This window comes from Poecilia formosa, unplaced genomic scaffold (genome assembly GCF_000485575.1).
Source record: "Poecilia formosa unplaced genomic scaffold, Poecilia_formosa-5.1.2 Scaffold18, whole genome shotgun sequence".
In the NCBI taxonomy this organism is placed as follows: Eukaryota; Metazoa; Chordata; class Actinopteri; order Cyprinodontiformes; family Poeciliidae; genus Poecilia; species Poecilia formosa.
In genome coordinates this window covers 1,394,528-1,413,567 of record NW_006799957.1, presented here as the reverse complement: position 1 = coordinate 1,413,567, position 19,040 = coordinate 1,394,528, and the positions used below count along the sequence as shown (strand labels likewise).

At 36.5% G+C, this 19,040-nt stretch overlaps 1 protein-coding gene and 1 long non-coding RNA gene across 2 annotated transcripts in view; one reads left to right on the top strand and one right to left on the bottom strand.

The window, feature by feature from the left end:
- LOC103134610 (metabotropic glutamate receptor 4) overlaps positions 1 to 13,619 on the top strand; it is a 179,981-nt gene extending 166,362 nt beyond the window's left edge. Inside the window, exons 9-10 of the mRNA XM_007546928.2 lie at positions 7,089 to 7,335; positions 10,870 to 13,619. Coding sequence (XP_007546990.1) covers positions 7,089 to 7,335; positions 10,870 to 10,919 — 297 coding nt within the window. The 3' untranslated portion in view covers positions 10,920 to 13,619. The remainder of the gene's footprint in view (positions 1 to 7,088; positions 7,336 to 10,869) is intronic.
- Positions 1 to 19,040, bottom strand: part of LOC107835673 (uncharacterized) — a 152,748-nt gene that overhangs the window by 65,614 nt on the left and 68,094 nt on the right. The gene's annotated exons all lie outside the window — the stretch shown is intronic.

Below are 19,040 nucleotides of genomic sequence, written 5' to 3'. Positions count from 1 at the left end.
TGGTAGAGCTCAACTCGACTCTCTTTTCTTTGTTTGTCCTCTAGAGATAGTACTTTGTACTTGGGTTGAAGTTTCAAGCAAGCTAAGCTGATACTAGACAGCAATTCTGAAACACTGCAGACCACTGAGATTCATCACATGTTGATGTTCCAAAGTCTCTCTAGCAACTTGAACTATTGCACTCAATGGCAGTACAACTTGTTCTCTGGAGAAACGTATTTGCAAATGCGTGCCTGGATCAGAAATCTGTTTATATAGATGTAAATGGGTAACAACAGGTTGTGAATTGTCATGAGAGCACAGCAACTTCAGCAGCTTCCATCTGTGCTTATATGGCAAGCTTCGATCGGATACTGCTGCGAGATTTGTTAATTCAATTTCCTCTCAAAACATAAGAGAAAAATCTATGTTCTTCAATCACAGCATTTTAACTTGGTAGAAATTCAGCTGATTTCTCTAAGTTGAAAGCTTCAGCATCTGCATTCAAAGGCAAAACAACTGAAAATCAAGTTTGTGAATCAAGAAGCTTCATGCAGTGAAAAAAGCCAGTTCTTGCTTCTCATCTGTAACAATAACATTATTCATACTAATGCCCCGCAGGCCTAATAATGAATAATAAAGAATAATGCAGTGGAGCAGAAGGAGCTGAGTGACATCCTGGACTTCACACAGCAGTTTTTGCATTCATTAGGCCTACAGTGCAACACCCTCTGGGCCTCGACTGCTGACCTCTGGGCAATCCAATAACGTGAACAGGCCGTGAAGCTAATCAAGGCCAAAGAACAGTGATCTTTATAAATGACACTCTCCCGTGAAGCACACATTATTATGTCCCCTTAGGCTTCTATTTGTTTATTGGCTTAATTAGAGCGCAATTATAGTGACTTCTCATGCAGCAAGCCCTTCTGTTGAACATTTCCATAGCATGCTGAGAAAAATCACAGTGGCTAACATGCAGAGTGAGATTACATAGTTTAAATTAATCTTATAATGTAAACTGTGAAGCAAAGGTCCTCCCTGGGTCACTGATTGTAAACACACTCCACTGAGAGTACTTTTTAAAATACCATTGTGTTGCTCTTTCTCTAAACAGTCACCTCCACCACAAGTACTGATGACTTGTGTTGTTTTTCTTGCATGCACTTCAGTGATTAATGATGCTATGAGCTGCTTCGTCTCTGTCGTGTTTTGCTTCGAGCATGATCTGCTGATGGTGGTACGATGACAGAAACGGAAGATATACAGCAGCCCTTGTTTACGATCTCCACTCAGTGAATGCTCAGGTGCACTGCAATCCGGGGAAACAAATTAATGGATTGAGTATAGAATTTAGCCTGACAGTAAAAACAGGACTCCGTGGAAACGCAGCCTCATGAGGCAGACTGGGGATGGACGTTTCTCTTCTAATGGCACATTTACCGCACCTGATGAAATACCAGACAGAAATATACTGACTCAAACACCTTTGCAGTAATTTAACTGATACAAATCATGCAATGACAAAATAAAATTAGGTTTTCTGGGGGGTCATGTTGCATGAAGGTCTGGTGTATTTTACAAAATGGATGGCCTCATAAGCAAAGAACCTCATTTTGTTATAGTGACATCATGCCAAGACATCAGCCACTAAGTCATACTTGGTGCACAAGTGGATCTTCCAAATGGACAGCAACCCTAAACATACTGCCAGATTAATAGCATTGTAGCTTAGGGATCAAAAGGACAATGTTTAGAACGGCCCTGATCTCCGTCTCATTGAGAATCAATGTTCATAAACAGCAGGCTTTAATAATAGTGAGGGTGCGGTCTTCATTTTTGTCCAGTCTGTTTCATTGTTGTCTTGCTTCATGTGCAACCTTTTCAAAGCTAGAATTTTGTAGCCTTTTGTTCAGATTTATAACAATGTTCCTATTATTTGGCACACATGGGAACTGAACAGAACAGCTCATACAGATATTTTTTGTTACACATAATCTGACACTCCTGGCTTTGAATGTTAGTGCTAGAGTGAAGAGAAAATAATCTGTACATTATAAAATCCAAATCTCACAAAACAGATTTTTGAGAGATGGTCTCATGATTTTGAGACTTACTTCAGATTTATTTATTGGCTCCTTTTCTAATTTATTCTAACCATACTGCCCATGTTGCGATGTTCATTCTCAATCTACCAGATAACCAGTGAATAAAGTAACATATATTTCAGTGTGTTTCTTGTGTCCTTTATATTTGTTAATGTGAGTAGGAGATTTGTTTGAATGATCAATCCTTAAGAAAACCAAGCCTCGAGCAGTACACTGGTTAATACTCTCTGCAGCTGGGAGGGGACCACTGCAGCTGTTCTTTCTTTCATACTGCCACCATTCTTCCAGTCTGCTCTTCAGCCAACAGACTCACAAAGTACCTTGGTTGGCGTCTGATGAGATGCAGTCAGTCTGGAGGGAGAGTGCCCTGGAGACTTACAAATAATAATAAAAACAAACTAGATATTCAGGCCAAGGTCACATCTGGGAGACTAAATACTACTCTCCATCCAGTTACTAGAAGGAGCTCTGAATAAATGTAATGTCATAGACAAAAAGACAAAAACAAAAAAAACAATTAAATCCTGTGCATGAAGGATTTTATGAGCTGATTCTAATTTCAGCCATGTGGAAATTACCGATTCTGACTTGCTGGTGTGTGTGCTCAAGTCATTTATATGACTATTTCAGCCAGCCGTGCTTTAATTAGTTCTAAATCAGTTTTCATGGTAACCTAAGAACAGTATCAGTTGCTCAAGCTGAGATTCACATCACATTTTCCTTCAGGCAGAGTTGCATGAAGCAAAACTGCTCTTGAATTATTTAGAAATAAAATGAATACAAGTGATTTTATTTTATTTTTTTTACTTTTAAATCAACAATCCTGATTAAACAAAAACCAAAAATGCATATCTTAAAGTGAAAAGCCCACTTGTCAGTGCTTGATTAGAAACATACAGTGAATGGAACTTGGATACCCCGTGAATTTGTTAATAAATAAACCGATCTGCATCTGACCTGGAAATAAACCGCTAACACAGGGCGTAAACAAAAACCTACCACATATATAAAACAAATAAAGATGGTGTTAGAGCAAAAAATTTGATTTAGCTAATCTCTTCATTACAAGGTATTGCCTGGTAGGTGGATCAACACAATCCTCCAATTTAGAAATTGACAGCATGAGCAACATTACATTTTATTCCTGATTGTCAGTAACTTTGTCCAAAACTTCCAGCAGCTGTCATTTTTTTATTTTTTATTTTTTTACTTTCCCTCTCCACTTGTGTAACTGACATCTTTTAAGCACAGGCGTCCAATTATGCATCATGCTGTCCCCAATGAGACTATGCATCGGACACAATGAATGAAACGTAGGTTTGCAAGAAAACCTTTTAACGGCTGTTCTGATAACCATCATCTCTGTGTGGCGCTTTGGCTTTTGAAAAGACAGCCAACATGGAGAATGTCAGACTGTATTCTTTTTGCTTTGTGGTACAGCACAGTGCTGAGTCAGACCTGCAGAGAAGTGTTCTGAGGTGACAGAGCTAACTACTGCTCCATTGATCGGCCTGGTGATGTAGCTCAAGATTGAAAATTGTGTTGTAAACCCAAAATGCCTCATGTAAACAGAAATAATCTATAACCTACCGCTTCTGAACTTAAACTTGATATATAGGAACAATTTCCAAACTATTTCACACAATTACTAGGACAAAATGCAGTGGACATTTACACAGTTAAATGACTTGATCTGATACAGATGTATTTGGATAAATTAGGATATCAATAATAAGGTAATTCATTTCAGTAATTCAAAAAGCAAAGCTTCTTTTTCGCATACATTTTCTTCCACATCTTCTTAACATTGGATACAACCCCCTGTGAAAAAACAGATTCCTTAGCAATTAGACTGTTAATGACTGTCTGCTGGACAAAAGTTAAATCAACAGTGTTGTCCATAACAATGTAGGCCATAACATTGCAGTTTTAAAATGTTTGCTTTAAACTGATTTTATCGAACGTTCTCGTCCTCTGAAAATCTGAAGTCTGTTTTTATAATATGGCCTGAAAGCAGGAAGAAATAATCTTAAATATAAATGCATAAAATATAACTTTGTGCAATGAGTCTATAAATGGTAATATGAGTCAAGTTTTCTTTTTTCTTGTTTTTTATCAATTTACTGTAATAAATTAACACTTCTGATGATTTGAAATCCACATGTAAAAGAAACAGAAATAAACCTGATAAGACAAAATTTCAAAGATCTTGCAGGTTTTAAATCGGACTCCATCTCATGCACATACACAGTTTAGTTTTGTTGACTTCATAGATTTGAAAAGGAAATAAAAGTGCAACATCATCCGAGTATGAGACTATTTTTCAGTTGGGAATAATTTTCGGAGGTCTTTCAGATGTCAGTACCACAGTTAAAAAGTCACTATAGTTTTCATAAGTTTAGTTTTAAAGTTCATGCCTGTAATCCGGGGGCTCATTAGCTGCATCAGTGGCTGTACTTCTTGTCTCCTTTCAGGCAGTTGGAACCTTGAAACATACCTTCAACCACTTTAAAAGTCCCAGTTTAGCATTCGCATTAACCTTGCTTATCAAAGCACTTGCCAGAGAGATTCATCAAGTTTTTACTACAGCATTTGTTAACGTGACTGAACCAAAACCAGATATGAAACAGCAATCTTAACTTTAGTTGGAACTGTACTCGTTGTACAGTTTGTTAAACTTTTTTTTAAAACATCTGTAATTCCACCATAACCTAAGAAGGAACATTTAGTGTATACAAATAAAAAGTGTATATGTAAAAAGCATATATGTAAAGTACATTCAGCTAGTTAAACTAGAATATGTAATTCTGAGTTCACAAAATAATTCTATGGATGAGTAGATCAACAAAAACAGTTACTTGTATCGTACAAAAAGGTTGTTTACATGATATTCAGTGGTGCTTAGTGATATTCTAAAACAATCAGCATTAATAACGTGAAAGCTGTGTGATTCTTGTGTACCAATTTTACTTTTCTTTGAATTTGGAAGCTGTAATTTCCAAGTTACACATTTGGAAAATCAAACAAAACCTCTTGAAATGTAAATGACGACTTTGAAAGTCAGACATCTCTAATTATCCCTAGGTTCTGGTTCAATATAGCTGCATATCTGAAGAGTAGCTAAAAGGTGTTGGAATAAATTGTTTATTTGCACTTCTGACAGTTTGTAGCTCATTAAAACAGAGGTGCCCACAGCACAACACATCTCTATCTGTGAGGGTAAATGCTGGAAATAAATAGATGTGTATTTTATTGACTTTCTTTGCTAATAATAGGTAGGCTGGGCACTGAGCACAACACTTCGGAAATCCTAATGGTTTTATTCTCTCAATATTATAACTAAAGATATAATATTTGTATTATAACATCATTTTGAGATTTGAGATCCAACCTTACCTTTTGAACTCAGCTGAGATTCACAGTCACCTTAGGTGTGAGGGTTTATTTTCGTGGCTCTAGCGCCAGCTCATTGTATGATGCTTCTTTGATCTTGTTGAGATTATTCAAAGATGGCATCTGCAAATTAGCTAGTTTGCAATGTCACTGAATAAATAAACAAGATAAAGTAAACAACCCAAACCGACCATTTCCGAATTTTTGCAACATTAGAATATATATCATAACAACTATCATATAATTAGCATTAACTGTGCAATTTAAATAAATTATTACATTTCCTAAAAGACAAAGCTGTGGAATCTGAGTTGTTTGATTTTTTCTTTCTTTTTCCACACCATACATCAATTTAACACAAAAATGGTCAGACAGTTAAGAGACTACAAACATATCCTAGTTTGTAAAACAATAATGAAAGATGTGTCAAAAACTCCTCTCAGTTCAATCCATAGTCTTAAGTACTAACAGCAGAAAGCATTAGAGAGAAATAACTTAATTTTAACAAAGTGTCCAACAGGACAAGAGTCTAAACCTTTACTTTTCAGTTGACTGAGTTGATGCAGGGTCAGTTATCACATAAAACACATTTACATAAACAAAAAACAGAGTTCAAGGGTTTCTAAAATATTGTTTGAATAAAAAGTTTGACTGGAGTTCATCTGCTTTTTCCAAAGTTGTTTCACCTTATTCAGAAATATATTAAAAAATAAATATCTTTTTTCATAAATGATGTAAGCTATTCCTTTAAGGGTGCCTATCTACCTGACCAGTCGTGAGATTTTTTTATATGACTTTATTATTTATCCATCGATCCATAATGTCCAGGGTTATGTTGCATAAAGTTTTATTTTGTTGTCAGTCCTGATGTCCACAGTCTTACAAGTCTGTAGAGGCTAAAATGCACCTTTCCTGAGGTAAAACATGTGTTTTTAATGGCTCAATGGTGACTTAGGTTTCTGTCATGAACAGTCAATAAACAGTTGGAACTCATAAGTTAAAAAGTGAATTACTCCAAAACTGAATCAATTCCTCATGGTGTAGCTGATGTATAGAAATGACAATCTTTTCCTCTTCCTCGAATCTTCCATTAACATGACTCATTAATTTGCTGCAGCTTTGCAGACGATTAAAATGGAATGAGCGAGGCTGATATTCAGAGTTACCCTCCCTCCTGGTTCGCAGGATTTGACCATGCGTAAAATTTTCATGAGCTTGTTTCTTTTTATGAGTCTGCTTGTTATGAATAATAGCAGTGTCCAATTCACTTGAAGTTATGAAATCTGTTTCCAGCTTTACGTGACGGTCATATTAAAACTATCATTGCAGGAAATTTAGCAAATATGCTGGCCTTGACTTGCTCAGCACAGACTTCATAAAAGAACAGATGCTGATTTAAAGCAGGTTTCATCACGTTGGTTGTATTAAAGAATTTTCAACTGGACAAAGAAGAAAACAGGAACTACTCAAATAGCAGCCTGGCTTACCCGTGGCTCATTGGATGCTTCCACTCTAATTAATAACTTAAAGCAGATGTCACTTGTTCTTTATGGTGGTTATTTAGAAAGACCTGTTTCTTTCAGCTGTTTTTCTGGTGTTTGTCTTCCGCAGATGTACATCCAAACAACCACACTAACCATCTCTGTGAGCCTGAGTGCTTCAGTGTCCCTCGGGTTGCTCTACATGCCCAAGGTCTATGTGATTCTTTTACACCCAGAGCAGAATGTGCCAAAGCGCACTCGCAGCCTGAAGGCTGTGGTTACCGCCGCCACCATGTCCAACAAGTTCAACCCCAAGGCTGGACTCAGACCCAACGGAGAGGCCAAGACTGAACTATGCGAAAGCCTGGAAACACAATGTAAGAACACATAAGCAAATCAGATACCCTTTCACTGAAGACCCACAATGGTTTGTTTTCCAGAATTGTTCTTTCCTTTTGTATGCAAATCAAACTCAATTTATGCTACGATATAAATCAGAAAGAAAAAAAAAATACTTTTAACAAATTGAGTAGCAAGATACTTGAAACCTCACTGAATCCAGTAAATGTGTCACTCTTGCTGTTTTGATGCAGAGGCCAAGAGGGTATTGGTGTTAAGAAATAACTTTGGGAGTTTAAGGTGTGTTTTGCTATTGCTATACTATCAATAAGAAATCTGATGTTTTCTGATGTCTGTACATCTCACATCCTTTACCGTCTTACTAAACTACATCTTATCCCATTTAACGTTTCACTTCCAAAATGCAACTTTTCATACATCTTGTTTATACTGTTTATGTTCATGCCTGAATAATGAATTATTCCCTCTATTAACATGATGCTGATTGATTACCAGTTAAATACAACAGTCCTGTTTGCACCCCTACCCAGTCTCATCTTTCAGTTGCTTTCTGCCACCTACCTCATGAGTGATGGGAAACAATTGTTTTTCCCATTTTGTAACAATTAATTTGTTTCGCCTCCACACGAGTAATTTTTTTTTCCAAAATATTTAATTTTGTTGTTGCATCCATTTAGTGTCTAATTGTAAATGTTCAGTGTGTACAGAGCACATTGCTAAACTACACATTTAGATGTTTAGACAAACAACACAAGTCTATCATTAAATCTACTATTTTTGTACATGTTAGTAACTGAATAATGTTAGTAACTGAATAATGTTTTCAGTTAGTAAAATGAGGGATAGCTTTAATAAGCCTTTTTAAATCACAAACATCTTCCAAAAAGCTAACCCGGCCCATTCATAAATCATGATATATGGCCTCACCCTGCACCTTATAATTTAAAAAAAGCAATGAGGCAGTTTAGGATGATGGCGGGTATTGCGTGGCATCACCGTCAGCACTATGCATTAAATTTGAAAGGAGTCCCTGCATGTAACTCTTTTCAAAACAAAATTCCAGGCTAACTTAGTGCAGTTACTTCATTTATATTTCTCACCTTCTTATTATTCTTCTAAATAATTATTTTTGAGTCTTGTCTGTGCGTGTAAATCCTGCTGTTGACTGGTTGCAAAAAAAAACAAAAAAAACAACAAAAAAAAAAAAAACACTTAATCTTTTTTGGATGAGATTTCCTGAAATATTTAGTGCTTAATTCAGTTTCTTTACCATTTTTATCAAACTAATGGCTGCTCTTGTTTTACAATCAATTGCTGTCTTTGAGTGCTGCTGCCGGTTCCTCTTGTCCACTTTCCAAGCGGGACAGTTTATCTTGCACAAGCCTCGTTTTTTTTAATGAAGTCCTCAATGGTTGCATTACAAATGCTGCCACACTAAAATAGTTAGGCATATAGAGCATAGTAACAACCAAAAACTACATTTTTATTTTTTTCTTCAAAAATTAAAACAAGACTGAATGTAAAATCTAAAAATCTATTAGCCTATTCCCATTAAATTGCCATTAAACTTAGTTTTTGAAGAGCAAACAAAACCATTAATCAGCAATGTAATTATTGTTCTTTGGTAACAAATTTTAGTAATTTTCCCACATGCACAGCTTCCTTCCAAGTTTCCAAGCATGTCTCAAAGGAGTTGAGACAAGCACAAATTCAGAATATCTGTGAACACAGCAGCAAGGTCGCCTTGGTTTACACTTTTAGTCAAATGGCAAAAAGGAGAAGCTTCTCTATATGTTAATTTAGATAAAAAGTTTAGTGCTTAATTTAGTTTCTTTACCATTTTTATCAAGTATGCATTTTTATCAGTAATCCAAAACAAACAAGCTAACATTCTCGACCATGTTAAGAACTGACAGGGAGATGAGCTCAAAATTTTTTATTTTATTTTTTTTTAATCAGAGGTATTGCACCTATTTGTGGTTTTTTAATAGCACCTGGTAATTTAAACATTTTTTTTTCCTTGTAACACATTATGTTCTTTGGTTTACTCTTATTTGGGTCTCATGAGACAGAAGAGTTCAAGACTGACCTGCTTCAAATATACATACAAAACAGAAATTAACTGCCATTTGTAATGCTCCTGCTACCGATCGGAGATTAGTGCAAAGCACTCCCAAGTCCAGCCTGTTGTTTAAAACATCCTGAAAAAAATAAGCTTATTATTAAAAAATGGAAATGTGAGGTAAATGTAGTTGGTGAATTAAAATGGTATTTTCTTACAGAAAGTTAGACAACAATAGACCAGATCAAACATTTATTGAAAAAGATATTTCAGTGATAGAGAGCAGTCCTTCTGTGGAAAACCAACTGAGGAAAGAACTGGCTCTACCACAAGCTCTGGTTAGCCCTGGATCTGCAGTTGTGGAAAAATCTCTTTTAAGAAGCAGTCAAAGACTTTAACAAGTAGCAAGATGTCCTCTGACTATTCCTAATACCAATGAAAGTGTACTACGGTATCAATGACACAACCAGGATTTATTCAAGATAGGTACATAATGAAAACTGAAGGAGCAAAAATACTTATGTTGCGTTCAAAGCACTCTTCTTCTGCTTGCCTTGGGCAGGAAGCAATTTTAATCAGTTTTCTCTGTCAACAGAAATCAATTCACTCAGTCTGGTCTGAACCTGGCCTGAAGATGGAATCAAGGCTTTTGTTGCACATTTTAAAGCTTCAGTCCCCCGTCTATTATATTAACACCAAGAATGGAAGTGTTTTCTTGTGCATACAGAAAAAGAGCTGACGCTGTTTGATTTTTTTACCTGAAAAAACTTAAATGTATAAAAAATGTATGACAATGCAGCACGGTAACAAAAGCACAATGCTCAGTTTACAATAGAAAGTGTACATATAAACAGACACACCACCATTATTTCTGTTCAAGATTCAAGGTTCTGCTAGGGTTTAATTGGGCCTTTTGTTCCAATAAGTGGTGCGAAGGCAAAAGACATAGAATTGATAGCTGGATACAATTTATCCAGATGGGATTTCAGTTTCCAGAGGCTGTACAGTGCTTGGCTATTTCAATAAGAACCATTTGTCATTGTCAACGCTGGTGTGGATGAAATTGAAAAATTCCTGTCTAGGGCAGCTCCCACAACAGCCGGGATCTGGTTGCAATATGTCAGGATTTATCTGCTCCACCTCAGTGAATCAGCTAACACGGTATGGGCACACAACTGGATATCTGACTTTTGACAGTTGCAAGAAAAGACGGTGGCGAGGTCGCTGTAGGCAACGCAAGTGTACAGTACCGCAAAAAATAAAAAGACAACAAACAGAAGAGAAATATTAGGAATTACTAATATTATTTCATTACCGTCGTGTGGTGGCTGAAAACTATTTAGCTTTTATTTTTATCCATTTTTTTTTGACATTTCATGTAATAGTTGTTACATCAGAAAAACAGCAGAAAGAAAAACCTTCACATGGTAGATATTCCTCTTTCTCTGAATTTGAGTCTCAGTTCCCTCTTTTATTTCTTCTCTTTCAGCCTTCTCCACAAAGCAAACCTACATCAGCTACAGCAACCATGCAATCTAAGGGACAAAGGTTCTTATCTCAATTCAAGATTTCCACCCCGGCGGAGAAAAAAAATACACGCAGTGGAATTTCACAGCTGAAAAAAAAAGAAGTGTCATTGTGTAGTGGGAGATCACACAAGCATTGCCCAAAGACATGACACGCTGAGGAGAATCCACAAAGAGGGGCGGAGATGGACAAAAGAGACGAAGGGGACAGATAACTGTACAATTTTAAGGTTCCATCTTCTGTCAACCAAGAGTACACACACGCCGTGAAAAGAAGAAAAATAATAACAGGACAGAGGCCTGGAGACTGAAAGATGGAGTTTTTCTTTAGTGTTTACATTTCAGTTATGCCATCTTTCAGAGACTCCTGTCATCTTACACACTGCTGACTGGAACTGAATCCAAATGTACTTAGTGTTATCTTCAAGTACTTTAAAGGCATCACAAGGGATTAATCAACACCAAAAAGGCATGAAGACATGATCCATGGACTTCTAAAACGGGCTTCTGTTTGTTTTTATTCATAATACATTCCAGTCTTATGACTCAGATGACTGGGAACGGGGATCATCTCAACAATGCAGCAGATCTGTACCAGACTACATGTGTTTTTCTGTCCTCTTTCAGGGTCCAACTGAGTTAAGAAGGACCACACTTATATAAGAGGATATTTGCCGTTTTTGAGCATGCCAGTTTCAACATCCTGTATTGTGTTGTTTACCAAATAAACTAAGGAAAAAATGAAGGAGAAGAAAAAAATACAATATCTTTGGAATGCTTTTAAACTTTGTTGCAGCGTTGTTAAAATTGTTTAGGCACGAGCCTACTGTGCGTTCAAAAATCTGTTCTCAATTGGTGAAAAGGTCTAGTGAGTGATTGTTTATCTGTGCTTAAGTGAGATCATGATTTGTATTAACAGCTAGCCTAAAAGGCTGCCACTGCCCTCCTCATACCTGTATGTACTTTGAAACGGTGGACCGTGGTTGGTGTTTTAGCCGTGGGGATCTCACTGTGAGCCGTCATCCAGGATGACCCTTCCATCACTGCCATCAGTTACCCTCCCGGTCACATGAGAAAACGTAAGGCTGAAGCGTAGCTGTACAGATCCATTAGCAAGGGAATTAAGATGAAGTGCGCCCTTGAGGAGATCGTACAGCTTGCCCTGAGGATGATATCCGTAATGGGCCGGCTAGAGAGAAAATTCATTACTGTACATGTCCTCTTCTGGCACTCATGATAAGGGGGAGGGGTAAGGAAGTTGTAAAGCTTTTCAACAAATGAAAATCAAATTGCAAAAGATATGCTATATCTCTATCAATCCACCCCCAGCTCGCTGAATACATTAATATTTGGCTTTGTGCAGTATAAAAGCCCTCTGATGTCTTGGGGAAAATGTTGTGGGGTCATTTGTGTTGTGAGTTCAGTGCTGCTTCTCATGCCTCCCTCTTTATTACTTTCAACACCATTTGTGTTGCAGAATAAAATGTGAGTGCTGACCAAATTAAATGGCAAGTTAATGTATGTTATTAAATAGATTGATGATGTCTGCTTTATGTCCTGACATATCCTAAAATTGAGGAAAATTTACAAAAAGATGCAGTGCCTGGCTATATGACTATGTATTTGTAAAACCTCAAGAAAACTTAAGAAGTGTGTGAAGCATGTTTAGTTTTTTTTATACAAAATTTATTATTTCTATTAAAAATGTTTTAAAACATCTGCGTCCAATTTTAGGATTTTGTCTATGAAAAAACTGGTTTGTGTTTCTGTTTATTTGATCAGTTGGGTGAAATAAATCTCTTCATTTTGCAAGGAAAAAAAAGGAAAACAATGTCAGCAATTGCCTGAAAAATATATTTTATAGCAGGAGCTCGGATAAAGGCACTAGAAAATGGTGACTCAGAGGAAGGAAACATGAAATTATTTTAAATCAAGGCTTAGCCGTGCTTAAATCTGAGGTCTTTGAAGGCAGCATGCTTGCCGGCGTCATCATCTTCCTGCCTTTCCTTACAAAAGGATTGAAAATAACAGTTGTTACATAGCAAGTGTGTTAAATGCATGTCCAAAGTGCACAATTACAACAATATACATGGGGGAGTGTACATTATCCTCCCACAACACAATGGAGAGACAGTGGAGGGTAACCTCATGAGATTACAGGGTTTTGCATAATACACCATCACGACTCCTGTATTCTGCATGTTTTGAACAATGTGTTTTAACAAATTTAACACCAATCTATTCTGCATAAAACATATAGATCTAGATCATCTGTCCTGATAAAGTCAAAACATTAGTCAGTTTAAAATAAAACTAATATTTTAGTGTCAGAAAACACACAAGGAAAGTCTGAAACATGAATAAATCACACTTGACCTTTTACAGAAAGAGCCCTTTAAGACAATGTCAAAACCAGGTGCGTACATTTCTAAGTGAATGATGACTTAACATGCGTGACTGATCTGTCCGGATTTCAATATCTATAGTTATGTTCACACAATAGCTTTTTCTTGGCATAAAAAGTAATTTTCAAACAGGAATGTGTCCATTGGCAACCCCAAAAAGAGATGCAGGAAATGTAAGTGAGCTCTGTGGAAGCTACAGTAACTGGTAAAGAAGTTGGATCTCTTCCAACTTCCAAATAATATCTTGATTCAGAAAAAAAACATTTTACTCTCGGATTATGAAATAATATGAATCTTGCATTTAAGGGGGGGGAAAAAAACCAACCCAAATCTCAAGGGTGCGAACACAACACAGTTCTTGCGACGACTACATCAGATAATTCAAACAGGAAGCGAACACAAGAACCACCAAGGATAAAGTAAAAAACTCAGCAGATAGGAAAATATTTTAGGATTTTCCGTATCCTTAAATGCATGTCCAAAGTACATTTTACATGGCCTCTGTCAAACACAAAATGTTGATGTCCAAACATTGCAATGTTAAATAAATCAGTGTCTGTTCTCTCAAATTATTCCTTCGGCATGTCTTCTTTGGATAGGAAGCTGCACAAGCAAATCAACTGCTTTCCACTGTGGCTGAGCCAAATGAAAGATAAAGCCTTTTTCTACACCAGCCATCTTATTGTACATCAGTATTTAACTTCAGTTTCAATCACAATGTCTGCAGCACCAACTCAAAGGAAGTTTTTGGTGCCAAATAAGAAGTAGTGACGAGGAAACTGCAGACAGACTTCTAAAGCTTGAGTGGTGTGGCAGACGAAGTCCTGAGCTACGTTACTGTAGTGCAAATAATCCTCCCAGTCAAGCACAGGCTGATCATGTGAAAAAAGTAAGACACACAAAGGCTGAATCACTGTAATATAAACTAGGATGTCCTAGTGACACAACTGGTTAGAGGAATGTGATGGTACAAGGCCATGAACATCAGAGTAGACATATTGGTCAAAACTGAAGAAATTGAAACACCCAACCTTACTCCTGTTCTTTGTTTTAAGTAGATTTCCAATTCTGTGATCAGATAAAAGCAGGTTGGAGTCTGACTCCATTAGGCTTTACACCTGAATAATTAGTTATATCTCTGCATTTAAGTTCAAAGTACATTTTAAAGAGAAATTAGAAACATCAAATAAAATTTGTTCTTGTTTGTTTTTTATTCTATATTTGTATTATTTATTCTATGCAAAGAACTAAACATATAACACAGATAATTTCTGAGCTCTGTGATTTCCGGCTCGAAATGCAAGGGGTTTTCTTGTAAATGTGGAATTGACAGCTGAGTATCTAACAGCTGGTGCTTCTGTGCTTCGATGAGCCTGTTTGAGTCTGGAAGGCAACTAATTTAAATTTTAGAACATGTGTAATGTTTTTTTGTTTGTTTTTTTTAAGCAAATGTTCTGTGTTGAAAAAACTCAAGACATCCATAATGACATGTCAACTGCAGGGGTCAGTGCAAACTGCCCAGCTGTTTTTTTGTGCAGATTAATGGATACAAATTATTCTTCTGAGGGAGAATAGTTTATCTGAGGAACTGAATAAAGTATTACAGCAAACTAGAATAAAAAAGGTTTTCTCACACCTAATTGTTTCACTATAAAGGTAGAAAAAAAATCTGTTTTCAGGAAGTACATACAAACACAAAAGTGGTTTGAGGTGCAACTTCTAACATTTCTATAAATTTGTGAATGTCATCCCTCGTGTTGAATAAAAACCCACAAATGGCCACTTCATTTGGCTTGAGTCATGAAAGCCAATTGATTCTATTGATCATTTAAGCGGTATCTGACTGCTCTGGAAGTAAGCTGGAGTACCGATGCTGAGGCAGTCCTTGTGCAAATATAAGTGGTTGAGCAGATGAAATGTTTATCCACTAGGCACAGACCTTTTCTCATAAGCACCTGAACACAGAACAATACAAGTACCCTCAGGTGACAGAATGAACGCAGGAGTGCATTTGTCTGGAATCGAGCATCAATTTACAGCGGGATTGAGAGAAGCGTGGCGGTGGTGTTTTCTCTCTGGGCTCCTGTGAGTGGGCTCTCTCAGCTGTGTTCTGATGCCATTGTATACTACGACAAACAGGGGCTGCTTTGCTGTAAAAAGCAGAGATCTGGAGGCTGCGTCAGAGACACAGTTGGCCAATGTAATGCTGAAAGGAGAAGCTGAAAAATGTATGTGTCCACAGTTTTTTTGTGATGTTAAACAAAAAAAGAACATTTTTTGGAAGCTTTGAAAGTCCTCAGCCCACTTAAAAACAGTCGGCCGACGTTTCATTCATCTTTTGTCTTAGTGGTGACTGATCCCAGAAGACATGCTACTGTAGCTTATACACAGTGCATACACTATGTTGCTAGGAAACAGTGTCTCATGAATATCCTGCTGTTATTGCACAATCAAAGGGGTAGGGCTCTGACAGCTAAGTAAGTGTGTGAAAGCAAAATTCTGCACAGATGCACTTTTCAGCAGTGCTAACTTAATGCTAACTTATGACTAGCAATTTTTTTGTATATTTCCCCATTAATCTAAACCCCTCACTTACTCAGACTTTTACATTATTCCATTCTGCTTGTACAAGCTCATCAAGGCATGTTTGATGCATATAGACTTATCAAACCAGTTAATCTGATACCTACATCACCATAAAAGGATATAGTTTTTTTTTTTGTTTTGTTGTGGTTTTTTTTTTTTTTTTCCTAAACACAAATGTTTTTAACGGTTGCTGTGCAAATCAACAAATAATTCTGATTCTGAAAATGTTGTGTTTTACCATTTCTATTCCACTCACACTTCGGCACAAAATCCTAATTTGGTTGCTGGAAAAAAAAAGGACATTTAATCTAAGGAGCCCACTGCAAACATTTACAGCTGTTAAGATTGCAGCTATATGACTGCTTTACATGTTACAATGTGAAAATCATCTGGAAATGGTTTGTTTTCTGGAAATGCCTTCAAAAGTTTGCAACATGACCTCTGAAAAGTTCACCTCAAGTTTCAGAACAGTTAAAGTGAATTTGGCACATAACCTCAACATTTTAATCACCATCTTGGCCGTCCTGGAACTGCAACCTACGTGCTAAGAAAGCTAATTTTACGTAGTCAATAAGTGATTGCCCATGTTATATGCTGATTAAAGCCCTAACCAACTGTACATCGTTTTAACAAAAGTTACCAGCCTTTAAAAAGCTTCATAATAAAGTACATCTATTGTTTTTCTTCTTGTATCATATGCTCAGAATAAGAAAACAGTCAAAATAAATAACGATGAATGCCCATTTATCCATTTCCCTTTAAGTCTGCAAAGAGTTTAAATAAATAACAAAGTTAATCAGTAACTCTTCTGGATATTTTAATCCTTCCACTTTTTTTGTTATTGTTGATCTTTTCACAACTTTCAGTGTTTATCACACATGATCACATATGGGAGGACATTAAATTGATTTTAATAATTAATGCAATTTTCTGTTTATAAAGATTGGATATTTTGAAAATCTGATTTTTGTTTCAATGCACTCCTTTTGTTCCCAAGGTTCAAACTGATGGCATCCGGCCCAGGAACTTCCATCTCATTTTACAAGCACGTTTTCCAGATGGTATTTATTTGAACTTTCAATTCAGATCTACAGCCAAAAGGAATGGCTGAAATAAAAGCATGTTTTTGAAAATATTTTCTGTCATTTGTGATTTTTTCTTTTTTTTTTTTTTTAAAGGGAGAAACTCAGAAATCAGATTTGGCATGAAAATGGATTTTATTTTTTGAGAAATATTGGCCAGCTCAATGATTACAGCCATAGAGGATTCTGTGTTTACAATTGTTTCTCATTTATGTAGAAAAACTCAGAAGGGGCTGATTATTAGAAATACAGTTACATTTTCTGTGCATCATGTGTATGTTCAAAGTCAAACACTTCTTTTCTTGTGCCATTTTTTTTTTTGCACTGATAGTATTGATACTTACTATTGCAAAGTTTCAGTTCCAAAACTTCCATCTAAAATGCTGATTGATTCTTTGACTATTTTAGTCAGCGACAACATAGAAAAATGTGTACAGTTTTACATTTACAATTAAAAGCGACAACATAAATTAGAAATAGAAAAGAATAGGCAAAAGGGTTAGCTTATTTGCATATATGTTTTTAACAATTAGGTATAAATGAAATAATTCTGCTTTTCACTAGAACATCACATTTAGTGGATTTATACTGTCCTCTTAACATTATTTTGACTTACATCCATATCATTGAACTACAGAAGAGAAGTAGTTTTATGTGTATTTTGTTATAAATGTATGTAATCACTATGCACAGTAGATAAAGATGTCCTTAGGAAGTTTAGCTCTAAAATTAAGACTTTAGAGATTACAGTTGTCTGCAACGCACAGAAAGTGATCATCTCAAATGCAGAAAAATGTTTCTAATTGAGCCCAGGGGAAGATGAGAAGCCAGACAAATGCTTTATGTAGAGATCCTGAGGTCTAAGAGAGACACTTATTTTCCTCTGGGAGGGAAAGACGAAGAAGAAAAAAAGAAGTGTGAGGAGGTGGGCAAAGCCTCTGCGATGAAACTAGGCCATCCTAACAAGGACAGGGAACGGCAGTGACAGAAGAATCTAGTCTTGTAAACGACAGCCAGCTCTTATATTTCCCATCGACGTTTCCTTCATTTGCTATGCACCATTTCACCCTCTGTTTTAGGCTCTGTTGACCTTCAGTGGATTATGTTGTATAGTAAACACAATTCATTGCTTTCAGTGCTCTTTCCGAAGCTGCTTGACTATACACAAGATGCAAGGCACATAGTATGACAAGAAGGTCAACCTGTTTCTTCTGAATAAGAGTGTCACGTGTAAGGGCTAACATAATATTCTTTCAATATTTAATGTACTAATAAATCTTGAGAGGAACATTCTTTAACAGTAGATTTACTCTTCCGAGACTCAAAATCTTTTGGTACATAAAATATACTTACAAATTTGATATAATTCCTCCAATTTGTCATGAAATGTACATGTATATAAAAATCAGTTCCTCAAGGTCTTAGGCCAATGTATTCAACTGAAAAAAATGTGAACTGCTACCTCCAGGTTTTGGGTCAGTCTTTGCCTCAAGCGAAAAAGTTCAAGTATCTGAGTATCTTGGTAGGATGGAGCTGAATGAATGACAGATTAATTGGGGCTGTGTTAGCATACAGGCACTGCTTCAGTCATGCTGAGAATTAGTTAAGTCATTATTTTGTAGAATTGATTTTTCACTTTGAAATTAAAAGGAGATTTTTATATATATTAATTATAGCTGATTTGTAAAAGCAATCAATTTTAGTTTTTTTTATATATATTCAAAACAGTCACAGTCATGAGAGTACATACAATCACACCGTCAATCACACTTGTGTACACTCTGCTCACACCCTCCCCTCCCTCCCCCTTGCTCTCGACTACGCTACAGCTGGTTCACCACACCTGTGTGTTGTGACAGGTCCGGGTAGTCAGCATAGACAACAATGACAACACATAAACAGTTCTCCTGTAATGGTAAGATGTTTCTCCGCCATTAAGATATTTAGCAGCGTGCACACAAACTTGATTGGCAACACTAACACTCTCCTTCTGGCTCTGATTGGTTTACATGACCAGGAGTGGTGCATTTCTGCAGATTGCAGTAAGACCACAGGGAGAAA